Below are 17,469 nucleotides of genomic sequence, written 5' to 3'. Positions count from 1 at the left end.
GAGGAAGGTAGAATCTCCAGTGAGTAGTATTCAATCTGACTAGGCGGGGCTGATGCAATGAAATGCAGATGGGTCTCTTGTGATACAACAGTGAATAACTGTTATCAGGACTGACTGCGAGAGTCAGAAATGTGGTAGACGTTTTATAGCAAGGAGGGGAGTGATTAACTCTTCAGTCTAGGAGCGGAGGTCCCTAGGAGCATCAAGGGAGAAGAGCAGAGAGTGGGACCCTACCCAAAGAAGCAGTGATGCCTGAAATGCAGCCAGAGATGATGATGTGGAGCGATGGAGCAGCTGGAGACTTTAGATCCAGAGAGGGAGAGTGACTGTGTGCTGAAGACCTGGGGAGTATGGGGGAAGGATTGCATGGAGGGGATTGTAATCATGGCAATGAGACGATATACGATAGAATGAATGTAAAACTAATGTTCTCCCATGTAAACTATCAAATAAATAATTCACAATAAAACATTTAAGAAAAAAAAACGTATCAGACAAGGGACTAATCTCTAATATTTATAGAAAACTACAACCCCTCTACAAGAAAAAGACAAACAGCCCAATTAAAAATGGGCACAGAACATGAACAGGCACTTCACCAAGGAAGGCATTTAGGCAGCCAACATGTGAAGAAATATTCACAATCATTAGCCATTGTTGTTGTTGTTAAGAGCTGTTGAGTTGGTTTCTACCCACAGCGACCCTGTAGAAGGTTTCTAAGGAACAGCTGGTAAGCTTGAACTGCTGATCTTGCAGTTCAAACCGACTCTGCAATCCAGTGGTGTTAACCATCTCATACCAGCATTAACAGTGAAGTTCAAAAAACCAGAAAACAAAAAATGGTGGAAAAGGTGTGGAGACTGGGACCCTTCTATAATTGCTGGTACAACAGTCAAATGGTTCAACCACTCTGTAAAAAAGTATGGCGCTTCCTCAGAAAGTTGGAAACGGAAATACCTTATAATCTAGCAATCCCTCTACTTAGTATATGAGCCAGGGCATGAGTAGATATATGAACACAGATTTTCTATACACTATTCACAACAGCAAAAAGATGGAGACAGCCTAAGTGACCATCAATAGAAGATGGATAAACAAACAGGTACATACACACAATGGAATGAATACCATGTAACCTTAATGAATCTGCAAAATACCTCATAACATGGATGAATCGGGAAGACATTATGCTGAATAAAATTAACCAACCATAAAAGGACAAATGTTGTATACAACCATTACTGTAAAAAAGTTTAAGAAAAGGTTTTCATACTAAAAGAAACATTCTTTGATGATTACCAGGAGTGAGCAGGAAGAGAGAGTAATTCACTGGCAAAAAGGTAGACATATGTTAGCTCAAGTGATAGAGAAGGCAACATATAAGGAAGGGAAGGCAATACGCAAGAAAAGTGAGGATGGCAGATGAGAGGCAAGCATGGGCTAAATGGGATAGGCATGAATAGTAATTTATTCACAACCCTGAAAAATACAGTGTTCTGTGTGTAGATCACTGATTAAAACACAGGTTGAATGGATAAAGGAGGGGGATAAAATGTTTATGTGTTTTGATGGTCTTGTGGATACTGGTTTCCTCTGCCTACTATTGTAAAATAGACATTTATGTGTAACAAAATGAATATTGGGAATTATGATTACAGAGAGCTTGTAAGCCCATATTCAGCCTATAACTGATTGGATTGGCTAAAAGGGGAGTTAGAATTTGCCCAGGAAAAATAGGCTCTCATTAAGCCTTTGTAGAGTATGGGGTGTTAGGTAAATCCTGAGCCCTATCCAGAACCTTCTGAACTGGGGCATTCATCACACTTGAAAAGACCTGCAGACCAACCCAAAACTGCTGGAAAAACAAAAAATTCTTATTGAAAGCAACATCTTTAGAAAAAAAGCTGACTGTTAAGACTGTTTGAATTTCAAGCAAACTGTTTGCATTGGAGGCATCAAGGAAAGAAAAGTCAGCCTATCAGGGAAAACCCCTTCAAATACTGAAACTAAAAGGAAATCAGTGAGCAATCTAGTATGCTTGCTGGTGACCACCTGGGTCTACCTGTGAGTTGAAGTGGGAGAAATGCAGCAATGAAGACATGGGCTGAGTTTGGCCATGTTCCATTGACAATCATTGACCTCGAAATGAGAAAAGAGAAGAGGAAAGCCTGGCTGGTCTGAAGTTTAGGGAGTTGTGTGAACTACTGAGCCCCGTGTGAGCAATGACCTAGCCCCTGGATGTTATTAGAGGTGAAAGTAAAGTGGCCAGCTGGTCTGAAGTGCAAGGAGGTGTGCATGAACTCCCAAACTTGACGCTAGTACCCATTTGACCTAGCTTGGATGGTTAGCTGATCAGAACATAAACAGACAAAGATAAAACTGTGTAATACTGTGAGCAAGTGTGAATTGCTACAATTTGATGAACTAGACTATGAATACAGTTATTCAAAATTCCTATCAGAATGGAAAGATTCTTCATATCAAGTAACAAGCTTGTTTCCTCAGATAGGGACAGACAATTTACACACTGGCTATCAAAAATGGGGGGCTATAAGGCATGAAGTGGTTGGCTTACAAGCTTTCACAAGTATGCTTAGTTTCAGAATGAAGGGAGTAAAGTAGAATGCCCAGTGAATAATTTTCCTCTTTTCCAGATGGAGCTGGTGAAAAGGGATGGAGGATGCTGCTAATACAATTTTACTGTTCAACTGTGAGCAACTGTTAGCAGAGTTCATTGTGATTGTCACAACTGTAATTGTAGAAGACGTGTAACTAAAAGGAGGAAGTAGTTAATCTTTCATTTTAGGAAGAGACGATCCCAGTAACAGCAAGAAAGAAGAGCATCAGTGGAGTGTGATATCCCTAGAAAAGTGGCACAGGAAGTAACACGGAGAGACAGAGCAACTGCAGGCTTCAGGCCCATGAACTGAGTAAAGCTGTGGGCCTGCAGGCAGGAGGCTGGTTTGCAGAATGCGCCCTTTGGACATTTAAATAAATATGTATTTTTTTGGTTTTCATGTATACACAAAATATTTTTATTTTGTTCATATGTGAAATGTAAGAAATAAATGGCGAGCCACACGGAAAAGTAGGATAACTGTTGTTGCAGGGAAGGGATTGTAATCATTGAGATGAAACAAAGTGTATAATTTGATGAATGTAAAGCTGATGATCCTGTCTGCAAACCTTCACTCAATTCACAATAAAAAGTTTAAAAAAAAGAAAATATGTCCACTAAAAACAAAAGATTGGATACATTTAACAACATTTAAAAGTGACTTGCTTGCTTAACAATATAAAAGGGGTAATCCATTTTTAAAGGCACTTGTTAATACATATACAGAATTTCAGTGGAGTCTGAATTTCCAAATGGGAACCTTTCCATTCATTACAGAAGGAAAATTAAGAGCTTAAATTTATTCTTTGAATTACGATTGGATATATTTCTTTCTTTCTTCAGACACAGCAAAAAATTTACTCACCTTCCGTGGGCATGGAAATTTAGGCGTAAAAACTGGTCCTCGTGTGAAACTGCTCTTTTGGCACGCTGGTGTTTTTGGTGTAATGAATCCACATCATAAGATAATCCTTCATAATGTCTAATATATTTATTTAAAGGATTTCCATACTGACCTATATTTAAAAAAAAAAAACAATAAATTAGTAAGATCTGGAAGGTCAATTCTAGTTCTTAGTATGCTACCATAATTATTCAATACATCTATGAATATGTAGGAAAGCATTTGTCTTAGTAATAATTCTTTTTTAAACATTTTATAATGGAAATTTTCATGATATTATATTTAATGCTGTAGGTTTGGCCTAGATGCACTTTATCAGATCTTTTTGAGGAAGCTCCCTTATACTCTGCGGACAAAAATTTATCAGCATTACAGTGTCACAAAACAAAACATGTATCAATGCTATCCCCTCTGTACACAGGGAAGATAGGGACAGGCAACTTAAGATATTAGCTACCTAAAATGAGTGGGGACAATAAAGGCACAAAGTGATTAGCTTACAAGGTTTCAAGAGGAAGTTTAGTTTAAGAGTGTGTGGAAGACGAAAGAGTCCCCACTGAATAGTTTCATTTTGCCTAGATGGGTCTGGTAAAAAAGATGGGGTAAGAGTCTTATGATTCAATAGTGAGTAACTGTTATCATGATTAATTGTGACTGTCACAATCATAAAGGTAGAAGTTTAGTAACAAAAACAGGGGAGTAGTTAATCTTACAGACTAGAAACAAAGGACCCTAAGACCATAAAGGGAGAAGAGCACAAGTAGAATTTGGGACCTTATCCAGAGAAGCAGCCAACACCAGAGATGGAGGCAGAAATTGGGACATGGAGAGAGGTAGCAACTGAGGACTCTAGATTCATGGAAAGAGAGGGACTAAGATCTGGCGGCCAGGAGGCAGACTTGAAGAACATGCCCTTTGGTGGTGCAAATTATTATATATGCCTGAATGTTTATTTAAAAAAAAAAAAAGCTTAAGTGAGTAAGAGAAATACTGTTATCTGATGGTACATGTTGTTGTTGTTAGGTGCCATCAAGTCGGTACCAACTCATAGAGACCCTATGTACAACAAAACAAAACACTGCCTGATCCTGGACCAATCTCACAATTGTTGCCACACTTGAGTCCATTGATGCTGCCACTTGGCCAGTCCATCTCAATGAGGGTTTTCCTCTTTTTCTCTGACCCTCCACCTTACCAAACATGATAACCTTCTCCAGAGACTGGTCCCTCATGACAATATGTCCAAAGTATGAAAGACAAAGTTTGGCCATCCTGACCTCCAAGGTGCAATCTGGTTGCCCTTCTTCCAACACAGATCTGTTGGTTCTTTTGGCAGTCCATGGCACTTTCAATATTCTTCTCCAACACTATAACTCAAAAGCATCAATTCTTCTATAGTATTCCTTATTCACTGTCCAGCTTTCATATGTATATAAGGTTACTGAAAATACCATGGCTTGGATCAGGTGCACTTTAGTCCTCAAGCTGACATCTTTGTTCTTCAACACTTTAAAAAGGTCTTGTAGAGCAGATCTGCCCAATACAGTATGTTGTCTGATTTCTTGACTGCTACACTTCCATGAGTGTTGATAGTTGATCCAAAAAGAATGAAGTCTTTGACAACTTCAATCTCTTCACCATTGTTTATTGGACAGTACATGGTTCATTGTAATGAAACAAGGTTTATGATTTGTTGAATGCAAAACTAATGATCTGCCCTGTAAACTTAGACTCAATTCATAATAAATACTTAAGAAAAAAAAACAAAATGTATGCATCGTTGAATAGAAAATCAACTTGCTCTGTAAACGTCCATCCAAAACAAAACAATGATTATCATAAAAGTAAGGATAGTAGTTTCTTCTTGGGGAGGCTGAATGGGAAGGGGTACAAGGGAGTCCTCTCATAGCACTAAACCGGGAAACCCGCTCAAAGAAGAAAGCTGAGCAATCATAGGGCTCAGTTAATCTGCCTCCACAGTTTTAGGGCACACTGTCCTCCACATCTTGGTGACAGCTATCTTAATAAGCATTGCTTATTAATAATTAATTAATTAAATATTAATGCTATCTTAATAAGCATTGGTTTGTCAGGAAAGACCGTAAATCTGGTTTTCTTTACTCCTTCTTAACCACGAGCAGAAGTCAAAAATAGTTATTCTTTAACAAATCAAGTGAACTTTCTTTTTACAGCTACCTTTTTATATAAAACAAAATCATCTTTTTAAGCCTGTAATGGCTCACTTAATGTATCGAAGTATCAAAGAAAATATAAGTGCTCTACCATTAAAACTTTCTGTTTAAACACAGTTTAAGTCACTTAAGCAGATCAGGGCAAAAACTCAAGTCAAATTACCTGGGCTTCATTAAATCTCATTTAGCTTCATTTATGAACTTATTTAAATGAACTTATTTAAATGAACAACCAGTCAGCTTCATATTACAATCTGTAAAATGGGAAACTGCTGGCCTTTTTTTTTTTTTTTTATAAGCACCAATGCTTATCAAAGAAGAAGCCACTCTTCTTTCACCAGAGCTTCTCATCACAGATATGCAAGATATGCCTGCATAAATAGGAGACATTCTGGACTTTTTTTTTTTGGGGGGGGGGGAGGTGCTTGTGAGAATTCTCCGTATGTCTGCTCAATTTTTCTGTAAACTTAAAACCTGCTTTGAAAAACATTTATTAATTTTATAATATCAAATGCAGGAAAACTCCATTGGATTGTCGAATTGGTGAGCTAAGAAGCCAACAAGGAAACTTGACTTTCTCAGGGTATTGCTTCCACTCTCCTTTTCCAGCATCAGAAAAAGTGAAGTTTTTAAGTCATGTTTCAAATAAACTTTTTGCCATTTCTGACAACTTAAAACAAGGCTTTGCTGTTCTAAAGAAGCATTTGTGACTACAGCCTAACTATTCACATGGATGGAATACAACTGGGGGAGTTACTCAACCACATTTTTTCTCTATCCCACTCACAAAGTAATTTTATAAAGCAATATAATGCCCATTTTCATTGAAAGACCTGAGTAAAGAGTTTCTGAACCTTCACAATTTAGAAAAAAACATGATTTAGAGTCTAGTTAAGAAAAGTAAAAATGCTACCCAGGCACACAGTATTACCAAGTTCAAAAATATCTATATTTATAATATCATCTCAATAATGGGGCGGGGAGGGGAGCATTTAAGTTAAATTAATGAACTGAAACTTTATTCCATATTTTCTCACCTCTAATACTTAATAAAAGAGTGTGGGGGAAAGAAGAGAAAACATTCAAAAGCTGGAGCCAAATTGTTACAAGGAGGGCTAACTGCAACTCCACCCTTTTCAAGATAGGGGTCTTGCTTTCTGTTGATTACAAACAGTCAGGTGAGGCAAAGTTTCCATATAAGCAAAGATTTACTATAGGAAAGAGGCTTGCAGGTGGAGACCGGCTGGGCTTAACACCACTGTAAAATGGAAAAGGCCTTGGCATTAATGCTTTCATCCTCCCAAGAGGGCCCTGGTCTTTCTCAGGGACTTGGAGAGAGGTCAAATAGTAGATGCTGGGGATTGGGTCATATTAGGGGCCTCAATTGGGCCCATCGTAACTGTTCAGTGGGCTTCCCCAGAGGACTTGTTGTTGTTGTTGTGATGTGACATGGAGTCGATTCCAACTCATAGCGACCCTGTACAGGGTTTCCAAGGCTGTAAATCTTCACGGGAGCGCAAAGTCTCATCTTTCTCCCATGAAACAGCTGGTAGTTTCAAACTGTTGACTGTGCGGTTCGCAGCCTAATTCATAACCACTACGCTATGGGGTTACAAATCTTAGAAATCACCCATCACTGAAAATCCACTAAAGGAACATTTACTGAGCACCTACTGTGGCACAGGGCTAGGCGATATGGGTATAGTAGAGAACTAAAGAGCCCTCTTGTCTTTGAAAAAAAGTATTGGCTTCCCTAGTAACTCTTTCCAAGAGGCCCCCTAGGCTCCCTGTCTAAAACGAAGAAAAGGATGTAACCGCACTATGCTGGAGCTGGCTGGTACAAGACTCTTGAGTGCCAATTCTCTTTCCAGCTTTGGCTCAGCAAAAAGTTAGTAGCTTGAAATTATCCATGGAAGGAGTATTTAAACCACCAAAACAGAAAGAGGGTACAAACCAGAGAATATTTTCTTTTCTCCCAGAGAGCCAGTCTCCTAACATAACACTGAGCAAAACCTAATGGTGTAATCTCTCAAACAGGCAGCCACAGAAACACAATTCTCTAATGAAGAAATAGAAGTTACAGCACAATGGAATCTGAACACTTTCCTTATTCCTCAGAAGTCCAGGGAAAGATGGCGGAGTAAACAGATACACTGACCGAGCCAGAGTGAAACACATACAGATGGCGATCCTAGAACCCTGAACGAAAGAAGAGAGGGCAGACAACACTGCCCAAAGCAACCTATAAATTAAATGGATTCCTAAATACAGATTCCAACATCATTCTTTAAAGAGATGGAAAAATGGATCACCTACTTTATATGGAAAGGAAAGAGACCTTGGATAAGTAAAGCATTGCTTTAATAAGAACAAAGGTGGAGGCCTCTTACCTCCTGATCTCAAAACCTACTACACAGCCACAGTAGTTAAACAGGCTGTTACTGGTACAATGACAGGTCAATGGAACAGAAGTGAGAACCCATAAATAAATAAATTCATATACAATCAAATGACCCTTAGCAAAGGGTCAAAATACATTAAATGGGGAAGACAGAGTCTCTTCAACAAATGTTGCTGGCAAAACTGGAAATCCATTTGCAGACAAATGAAGCAATGCCAGTATCTCACACTATATAGAAAACAAGCAAAAAACTCAATGTCTATTAAAGACCTAAATGTAAAATCAAGAAATATAAAAAGCATCAATGAAAACATAGGGCCAAACTTAGAGGCTGTAATACATAGTATAAATATACTATTAAATACAATTAGAAATAAATAGTAAAAGACAAAATAGATGATGGGGACCTCCTAAAAATTAAGACACTTATATGCACCAAAAGGTGTTGTCAAAAGAGTAAAAAGAGATCCCCCCAACAGGGGGAAAAAATTTCTGCGATGACATGTCTAACAAGGGAGTAATCTCTAAAATTTATTTTTAAAAAAGTCAACACCTCTACAAGAAAAAGGCAAACGACGCAACTTAAAAATGGGCAGAAGACATGAACAGACACACTTCACCAAAGAAGATATTCAGGTGGCCAACAAACATCTGAAGAACTGTTCACAATTATTAGTCATTGTTGTTAAGTGTCCTCAAGTTGATTCCCACTCACTATTATTGTTGTTAGTTTTGACCCACAGGGACTCTATGCACAACAGAATGATACACTGCCCAGTCCTGCATCATCCTCACAATTGCTGCTATGCCTGAGCCCATTGCTGCTGTCACCGCGCCAATCCATCTCATTGTGGGGTTCTCCTCTTGTTCGATGACCCTCCACTTTACCAAAGATGATGTCCTTCTCCAGGGACTGGTCCCTCCTGATAATATGTCCAAAGTATAAGAAACAAGTCTTGCATTCTTGGCTTCTAAGAAGCATTCTGGTTGTACTTCTTCCAAAACAGATTTGCTTGTTCTTCTGGCAATTCATAGCAACCCTGTATAGGGTTTCCGAGCTTTAAATTTTGTGGGAGCACAAAGCCACATCTTGCTCCAGCAGAGTGGATGGTGGATTCAAATCACCCACCATGTGATTCACAGCCCAGTGCTTACCATATGGAGCCACTGTTGTTGTTATTAAGTGCCGTTGAGTTAGTTGGCTTACAAGCTTTCATGAGTGTGCTTAGCTTTAGAACAAGTGGATAAGAATCCCCACTGAATAGTTTTCCTCTTCTCCAGATGGATCTGGTGGAAGGGGTTGGGGGATGATGATAGTAAGATCTTATGATTCAATTGTGAGTTAACTGTTAACAAGATTAAATTGTGATTGTCAAAACAGTAACTATAGAAGATAATGTACCTAAAAGGCAGAGTAGCTAATCTTTTGTTTCAGGAATGGAAGATTTCAAGATCATCAAGAAGGAAGAGCATGGGTGAAGCATGAGATCCTACCTAGAATAGTGGCAACAACAAAAACAGTGGCAGTGGCGGAGATTGAGCATCTGAGGGCTCTAGGCCCATGGACTTAGTAAGCCTGTGTGCCTGCCGGCAGGAGGTTAACTTACAAAATATGCCCTTGTTGTTGTTGTCAGGTGCCATCGAGTCAGAACCAACTCATAGCGACCCCATGCACAGCAGAATGAAACAATGTCAGATCCTGGGCCAACCTCACTACTGCTGCCACACTTGATGCCATCAATGATGCCACCTGGCCGATCCATCTCATTGGGGGACTTCCTCTCTTTCTGTGACCTTCCATCTTATCCAGCATGACATCCTTCTTCAGTGACTGTTCCCTCCTGACAATATGTCCAAAGTATGAGAGACGAAGTTTAGCCATCTTAACCTCCAAGGAGCACTATGGCTGCACCTCTTTCAAAACAGATCTATTAGTTCTTTTGGCAGTCCATGGCACTTTTAGTATCCTCCTCCAACACCACAGTTCAAAGGCATCAATTCTTCCACAATCTTCCTTATTCACTGTGCAGCTTTCGCATCCATATGAAGTTATTGAAAACACCATGGCTTGGGTCAGGCGCACCTTAGTCCTCAAACTGATATCCTTGCTCTTCAACACTTTAAAAAGTTCCTGTGCAGATTTGCCCAATGCAATACGTCATCTGATCTCTTGACTGCTGCTTCTGCAAACGTTGATAGTTGATTCAAGAAGAATGAAGTCCTTGACAACTTCAATCTTTTCTCCATTGATAAGAATGTTATAAGGTGAGGATTTTTGTTTCCTTGACAATGAGATGCAATCCATACCTAAGGCTGTGTTCTTTGATCTTCATCAGTAAATGTTTCAAGTCTTCTTCACTTTCAGCAAGCAAGGTTGCATCATCTGCATATCACAGGTTGTTAATGAGTCTTCCTCCAATCCTGACGCCACGTTTTTCTTCATAGAACCCAGTTTCTCGTATTATTTGCTCAGCATACAGGTTGAATAAGTATGGTGAGAGAACACAACCTTGTCGAACACCTTTCCCAATTTTAAAACATTCAGTGTTCCCATGCTCTGTTTGAACAACTGCTTCTTGGTCCAGGTACAGATTTCTCAGAAGTACAATTAAGTGTTCTGGAATACTCATACTTCGCAATGTTTTGTATAGGTACATCAAATATTTTTGTTCCTTTGTGAAATATAAGGTGCAAAAGGGAAGTCACAGGGAGGAAATAAAATAACTGTTGTTGCAGGGCGGGGACTGTAATCATTGAGATGAAACAAAGAAAATAATTTGTTGACTGTAAAGCTGATCATCTTGTCTGTTAACATTCACTCAACTAACAATAAAAAGTTACATAAACAAATAAATAAATAAATTCTGGTTTCTCAGCAGAAACCATGCAAGCAAGAAGACAATGGATTGGGAACAACTGTTCATTAAATATGATGGCAAAATTAGGCCATTTTCAGACATACAGAAATTAAAGGATTTGTAAAAACCAGACGGACTTTGCAAAAAATACCAAAGTGAATTCTCTGGACAGAGAAGAAACAACAGCAAGCAACAACCTGAGACTAACACACGTGACAATATAACCTAGACTCAACCCCAATACAGAAATACACCAAGTAAATAAAACAGGCCTGTAGAACTGCAAAGAAAGAACCAGAGATACAGCTGTAACAACAACAAAAACACCTAGTAAAGTACAAAGAAGGAATAATGTAGTTATGGAACTTCCAAATGAAGAAGAAATCAAATAGATTAAAAGAAAAAGTTAAATAAAAATAAACCAAACTACATACCTAAAAACTAGGCCAAGTCTTACTAACACCCTAGTCCTAACTATGTTGTTGTTAAGTACCATCATTTCCAACTCATAGCAACCCTGTATAGTATTTCCTAGAAGCCTGTAATGGGCTTGAACCACGTATCTTGCAGTTAGTAGTCCAGTATTTATACTACAGCACCATATCAGGACTCCAGTCCTAACCATAACCCTAACATTAAAAATGAAGTCCTAGGCCCAAAATTAGTACTAAACTACTAACAACAAGGCCGGCAGCTCAAACCCACCAGTTACTCCTTGGAAACCCTATAGAGGGTTACTGTGAGTCAGAACCAACTGGGCAGCACTTAAACACAAGGTCTGCCTAGATCTAGCCATAATTTCAACCCTACTCATCAAACTGCTTACTCATCCTCAACTGTTTACTCCTATCTATATACCCACCACCCAAGAAAATAAGTAAAAGGGGGAGGGGAGACTTTAAATCTTGAACAATCCTGGATTTTTTTTAAAAAAAGAGAGTTTATATATGATCATAACCCTATCTCTCCAAAAAAGTCAGTAAAACACAAAATTGCTAGAACAAGAACCAGATAAATATGCCCTTTCTCACCACTCCTCTTCAATATTGTGCTAGAAGTCTTAGCAATCGCTATAGGGCTCGACAGGAAAATTAAAGGCATAAAAATTGGCAAAGAGGAAGTAAAACTCTATCTATTTGCAGACAGTATGATCCTATTCATAGAAAACGCCAAAGACTCAGTAAAAAAGCTACTAGACCTCATTGGAAGATTCAGCAAAGTGACAGGATATAAGAACAACATACAAAAATCAGTTGGGATTCCTCTATACCAAAAATGGTAGCACTGAAAAGGAAATTAGGAACGCAATACCTTTTACAATAGGCGCCCAAAGGATGAAATGTCTAGGAATAAATGTAACCAGAGAAACAAAGGACCTATACAAAGAAAACTACAAAACACTATTACAAGAGACCTACAAAAATGGGAGAATGTACCATGTTCCTGGATAGGAAGACTTAACTTTAACATTGGGAAAATGTCAATACTGCCCAAAGCAATGTACACATATAATGCAATCCCAATCCAGATTCCAATGACATTCTTCAAAGATATGGAAAAAAACAATTACAAACTTAATATGGGAAGGAAAGAGACCCAGGATAAGCAAAGCACTGCTTAAGAATAAGAATAAGGTTGGAATACTCTCACTCCCTGGCTTCAAAATTTATTACATGGCTACAGTGGTCAAAACAGCTTGGTACTGGTACAATGAAATACACATTAATCAATGGAACAGAATCAAGAATCCAGAAATTAACCCATCCACATACAGCCAATTGATTTTTGACAAAGGACCTAAATATATCGCATGGGGAGGGGATACTCTTCAACAGATGGTGCTGGCAGAACCGGAAAGCGATATGCAAAAGATTGAAACAAGACCTTTACCTCACTCCTTATACAAAAACCAACTCAGCATTGATTAAAGACCTGAATGTGAATCCCAAAATTATGAAGGCCATCATCAATGAAAAAATAGGAATAAATGTGAGGGCACTAATTCAAGGAATACACAGACTACCAAACATTTTGAAGCCTACACAAACAAAAGTAGACAAAACAGATGGTTGGGACAAAACTAAAAATTAAAAACTTATGTGAATCAAATGACTTCACCTGAAGAGTAAAACGGTAACCCACAGAATGGGAAACAATCCTTTGCCACGACACATCAGACAAGGGACTCATTTACACCCCCTCCATACACAGAGTAGACAAGGATGGGCAACTTGGACACTGGCTACTGAAAATAGGGGGCTACAAAGGCAAGAAGTGACTGGTTTACAACCTTTCAAGACGGAGCCTAGATCCAGAGGAAGGTAGAATCTCCACTGAGTAGTATCCAATCTGTCTGGATGGGGTTAATGAAAGGAGATGGGGATAGGTATCTTGTGGTAAAATAGTAAATAATTGTTATCAGGACTGACTGTGAGGGTTGGAAATGTAATGGTAGACGTTTTATAGCAAAACGAGGAGACTGGTTGACTCTGCAGTCCAGGAGCAGAGGTCCCTGGGACCATCAAGGGAGAACAGCAGAGTGCGGGACCCTACCCAGAGAAGCAGCGACACCAGATATGGAGGCAGAGATGATGACGTGGAGAGATGGAGCAGCTGGAAACTCTGGACCCCGAGAGGGGCTGTGTGCTGATGACCTGGGGGTAGGCTTGCAGAGTATACTCTCTGGTTGGTGGATTATGCATGAAGGGGATTGTAGCCATGGCAATGAAACAATATATAAGATGAATGTAAAGCTAATGTTCTGCCAGGTAAACTATCACATAATTCACAATAAAACATTAAACACACACACACACACACAAAATTGCTAGCCTCTCAAACTATTAGTTGAAGACAAAAATATATATATACGTATATTTTTATATATATATTTTAATGTTTATGTGTGTGTGTGTGTGTGTGTGTGTGTGTATAGCCTCAGAGAAAGATAGTAGTATGAAATCACCTTTATTTGCATAGCACAGCAAAAAATACAATAAAAACACAACATCTGGGCAGAAAAGAATGACCAGTCATTAACATGACACTATGCAAACATTCCTCATAAACCAATAGCAGAAATAAAATGAAATCCTTTTTTTAAAATAATCCCAAAGGATGCAGGGAAAAAAGAAAAAGTAACAATGAACAGATGGAAGAAATAGTAAAGATGGTAATTTTCAATTCAATCATGTCACACTAATTACATAAAAAGTAAATCAACTACCAAACATTTAAAGAATCAACACCAATTCTTCTCAGATACTTCTAAAAAAATTAAATAAGAAGGTACATTTCCTAACTCAGTCTATAAAGCTGGAATTACACTGATATTAAAGTCTGATTAAAACATATCATAGGAAAATTAGAGACCAATATTGTTTATGAAACACAGGGGTAAAACTCATTAAATATACTGAATCAAACTGAGTTTTTAAAGAATTATAAACCATAACCTTGAAAATAAGATCTATCCAAGAAACGCAAGGGTAGTTCAACCTAAGAAAATCAATGAAGGCAATATACCACATCAAGGGAACAAGGCAGGGGTGAGGGTGGATAAGGGAAGGGAACCAACACGTGATAATCTCCATTGATAAAAAAAAATCATTTCATAAAATCTAGTACTTTTCATGATAAAATCACTCTGAAAATTAAAATACAAGATAACTTCTTCAGTGTGATAAACCAAAACCATTGCCATCCAGTCATTTCCCTCTCAAAGAAAGCCTACAGGACAGGACATGACTACCACCTTGTTTTGCTAAAGCTTTCTTTTTTTTTAACTTTTACTTTTTATTGTGACTTGAGTAAAAGTTTACAGAGCAGATCAGTTTTACATTCACCAAATCATATACTTTACTTTATTACAATGATTGTACATCCCTCCATGTACCAACAGTTAACAGTATTTACCTCTACTGACTTTAACTATTGCATTCCTCCCTGTGTCTCCCAATACATTCTTTTCTATGCTAACCTCCCCCTTGTATATTGCCTGTCCTGTCACCCATGTTAACATACACATATCCTCTAGCCCATAAATTTTTCCTCCCCTCACTCTCCCTATAACTATTATAGGTTGTTTCTTTTGTAAATAAAACTTTTTCTTTTTACAACATTGGTCCCATACAGTATTTGTCCTTTTGTGACTGATTTCATGCAGAATAATGTCCTCCAGTTTCATCCATGTTGTAAGGTATTCTGCAGATTCATCATTATTCAACGTTTCCTAGTGTTCCATTGTATGTATGCACCAAAGTTTATGTAACCAATCCTTCATTGATGAGCATTTAAGCTGTGTCCACCTTTTTGATGTGTCTTATCAAAAGCATACTGAACCATTCTTTTATCTTTCCATTCTGTTCCCTCTTGATTGGTGCATTTAATCCATTTACACTCGCTGTAATTATCAATAGGTATTAACTGATTAGTCTCATTTTGCTGTGCGTTTTTGTACTGCTGCTGGTTTCTTTGTTCCACAAATTCTCTGCACTTAATTTTGTTTGTGGATTTTCATTTCTGCTTTATTAATGTTTACTGTATCTTTATAATTTTATTCTTCATTCATTTTGATGTATAGGTATATTAATGTTCTTTGAGGTTACCCAATAATTTGTTAATTTTTTCCCTGTTTAAAACAGTTGGTTTTATCTTAAAATCTACCTGACTTCCACGCCATTTGGAAGTTCTGTATCAATACTATTCCCTCTTTTTGCTTTGTAGTTTCCTTCATTATGAATTATATCTCTAGTTCTCTATTTTCAATCTTGTAGGTTTTACTTTAAATACTTCTAGATTAAGTTCTGGGTGGTGTCATCATGTGTTAATCTCAGGTTGCTGTCCGCCGTTAGTACTCAGTCCAAAGAACACCCTTTAGCATTTTTTGTAAAGGTGGTCTCGTCGTTACAAATTCCTTTAATTTCTGTTTCAGGAAATTCTAATTCTGTTGTCATATTTGAGGGACAGCTTTGCTGGGCACATAATTCTTGGTTGCCCTTTTCTTTTTCTTTCAGAGCTTTGTATGTGTCATCTCATCGCCTTCTTGCCTGCATGGTTTCTGCTGAGAAATCAGTGATTAGTCTTATTGGATCTCCATTGTAGGTAACATTTCATATTTTCCGAGATGCTCTCATGATTCCCATGTCTTTGGATTTGTAAAGTTTGATTATGTGTGTCTTGGTAATTTTCTTTTGGGATCTAGCATGTTTAGGGTCTTCAGCTTATCTTCTCTCGTCTTTCACGATGCTAGTGAAGTTTTCTTTCAACAACTCTTCGAAATTTTTCTATGTGTTTTTTATTGTCTCTTCTTGTTAGAATTCCGATCACCGGTAATCTGTTGCTCTTCCTGGTGTTCTATATAACCCTTAGGCTTTCTTCAGATTGTTTCATTCTTTTTTCTGATTGTTCTTCTAGCATACTAATATTGAGAGATTTACGTTCAAGCTCAAATAATTCAAGCTACCATTGATTCAAATCTAATCCTTTGCTCTTTCAATGTATTTTCCATTTCTCAAATCTTAGTATAAATCTGGATTTCTAATAGCAGGTTTTTCAATTGATTCAAAAAATACATTTATTTTGTCAATTGTTCTTGTAGTGCTATCCTGAATTCTTCTAAAGTTTTCTTCTGTGTTCTCCTTACTTTCCTTGATCTTCCTGTAAATCCTTTAAGGTACATAATTATCATTCTTTTGAGTTCTTTTTCAATTAGTCCCATTACCTTTTCTTTCTCAGAAAGGTTTTCTGACTCTTTATCTTGGTCATTTGTCTGAGCCATTCTTTCTTGTTTCGTGTGAGCTAAAATTGTTGGTTGTCTCTAGGGCATTATGAGATTGTTCTATTTGTTTTTAATTAATGATTGTATGTTGATTTGTTCTTAGATTCTCACCACCTTTTCCTGTAGATGAAGTTAGAGAATGGATGTATGCCCACTGTCCCCTTCTCGGTTCATGCACCTCAGTTTATGGCAGTTCTGACTGGTGTTGACTGCAGTCTATTGTTGATCAGGTGGTACAGGATCTGGTATTGGCTCATGTATAGTAGGTGGAACTGCAGTGGGTACAGTTGTGGCTGGGATGTACACATGAACAAGGTTGTTTATCACCTGTCAGGTGGGAAACAAAAACTCCTCTTACCCTAACACACAAGAAAACAAAATAGAATAAACAAACTAGGGACCAACATTGAAAAGATAATAAAGAGAAAAAATAAATAAAAACAGGCAGCAACCATAAAGGAAAAAAAAAAAAAAAGATTAAATACAAAATAGGAACAGGAAAATGGGACAGTAAAAGAGAAAATAAAAGGAAGAAATTATAAACAAAAAACAAAAACCAGGGAGAGGGAAGACGAAAAGAGAAAGAGCACAGAAATTAGTAAAGAAAGATCAAAAGGGGAAAAAAAAGAAGACCCAAAATAAGAAACAGAAGAAAAGAAGGACAAACAAAAGCAGAAGCAGAGATACAAAGGAATAAACTTGAAGGGAATGGAAAAAG

General features: G+C 37.8%; 1 protein-coding gene across 1 annotated transcript in view; it reads right to left on the bottom strand.

Annotated features, from left to right (window-relative positions):
* Nucleotides 1–17,469, bottom strand: part of ADAM10 (ADAM metallopeptidase domain 10) — a 271,540-nt gene that overhangs the window by 201,040 nt on the left and 53,031 nt on the right. Inside the window, exon 2 of the mRNA XM_006831603.1 lies at nucleotides 3,483–3,633. Coding sequence (XP_006831666.1) covers nucleotides 3,483–3,633 — 151 coding nt within the window. The remainder of the gene's footprint in view (nucleotides 1–3,482; nucleotides 3,634–17,469) is intronic.

The sequence above is a fragment of the Chrysochloris asiatica genome, unplaced genomic scaffold (genome assembly GCF_000296735.1).
Source record: "Chrysochloris asiatica unplaced genomic scaffold, ChrAsi1.0 scaffold00004, whole genome shotgun sequence".
NCBI classification, from domain to species: domain Eukaryota; kingdom Metazoa; phylum Chordata; class Mammalia; order Afrosoricida; family Chrysochloridae; genus Chrysochloris; species Chrysochloris asiatica.
This window is presented reverse-complemented; position numbering and strand designations above follow the sequence as displayed.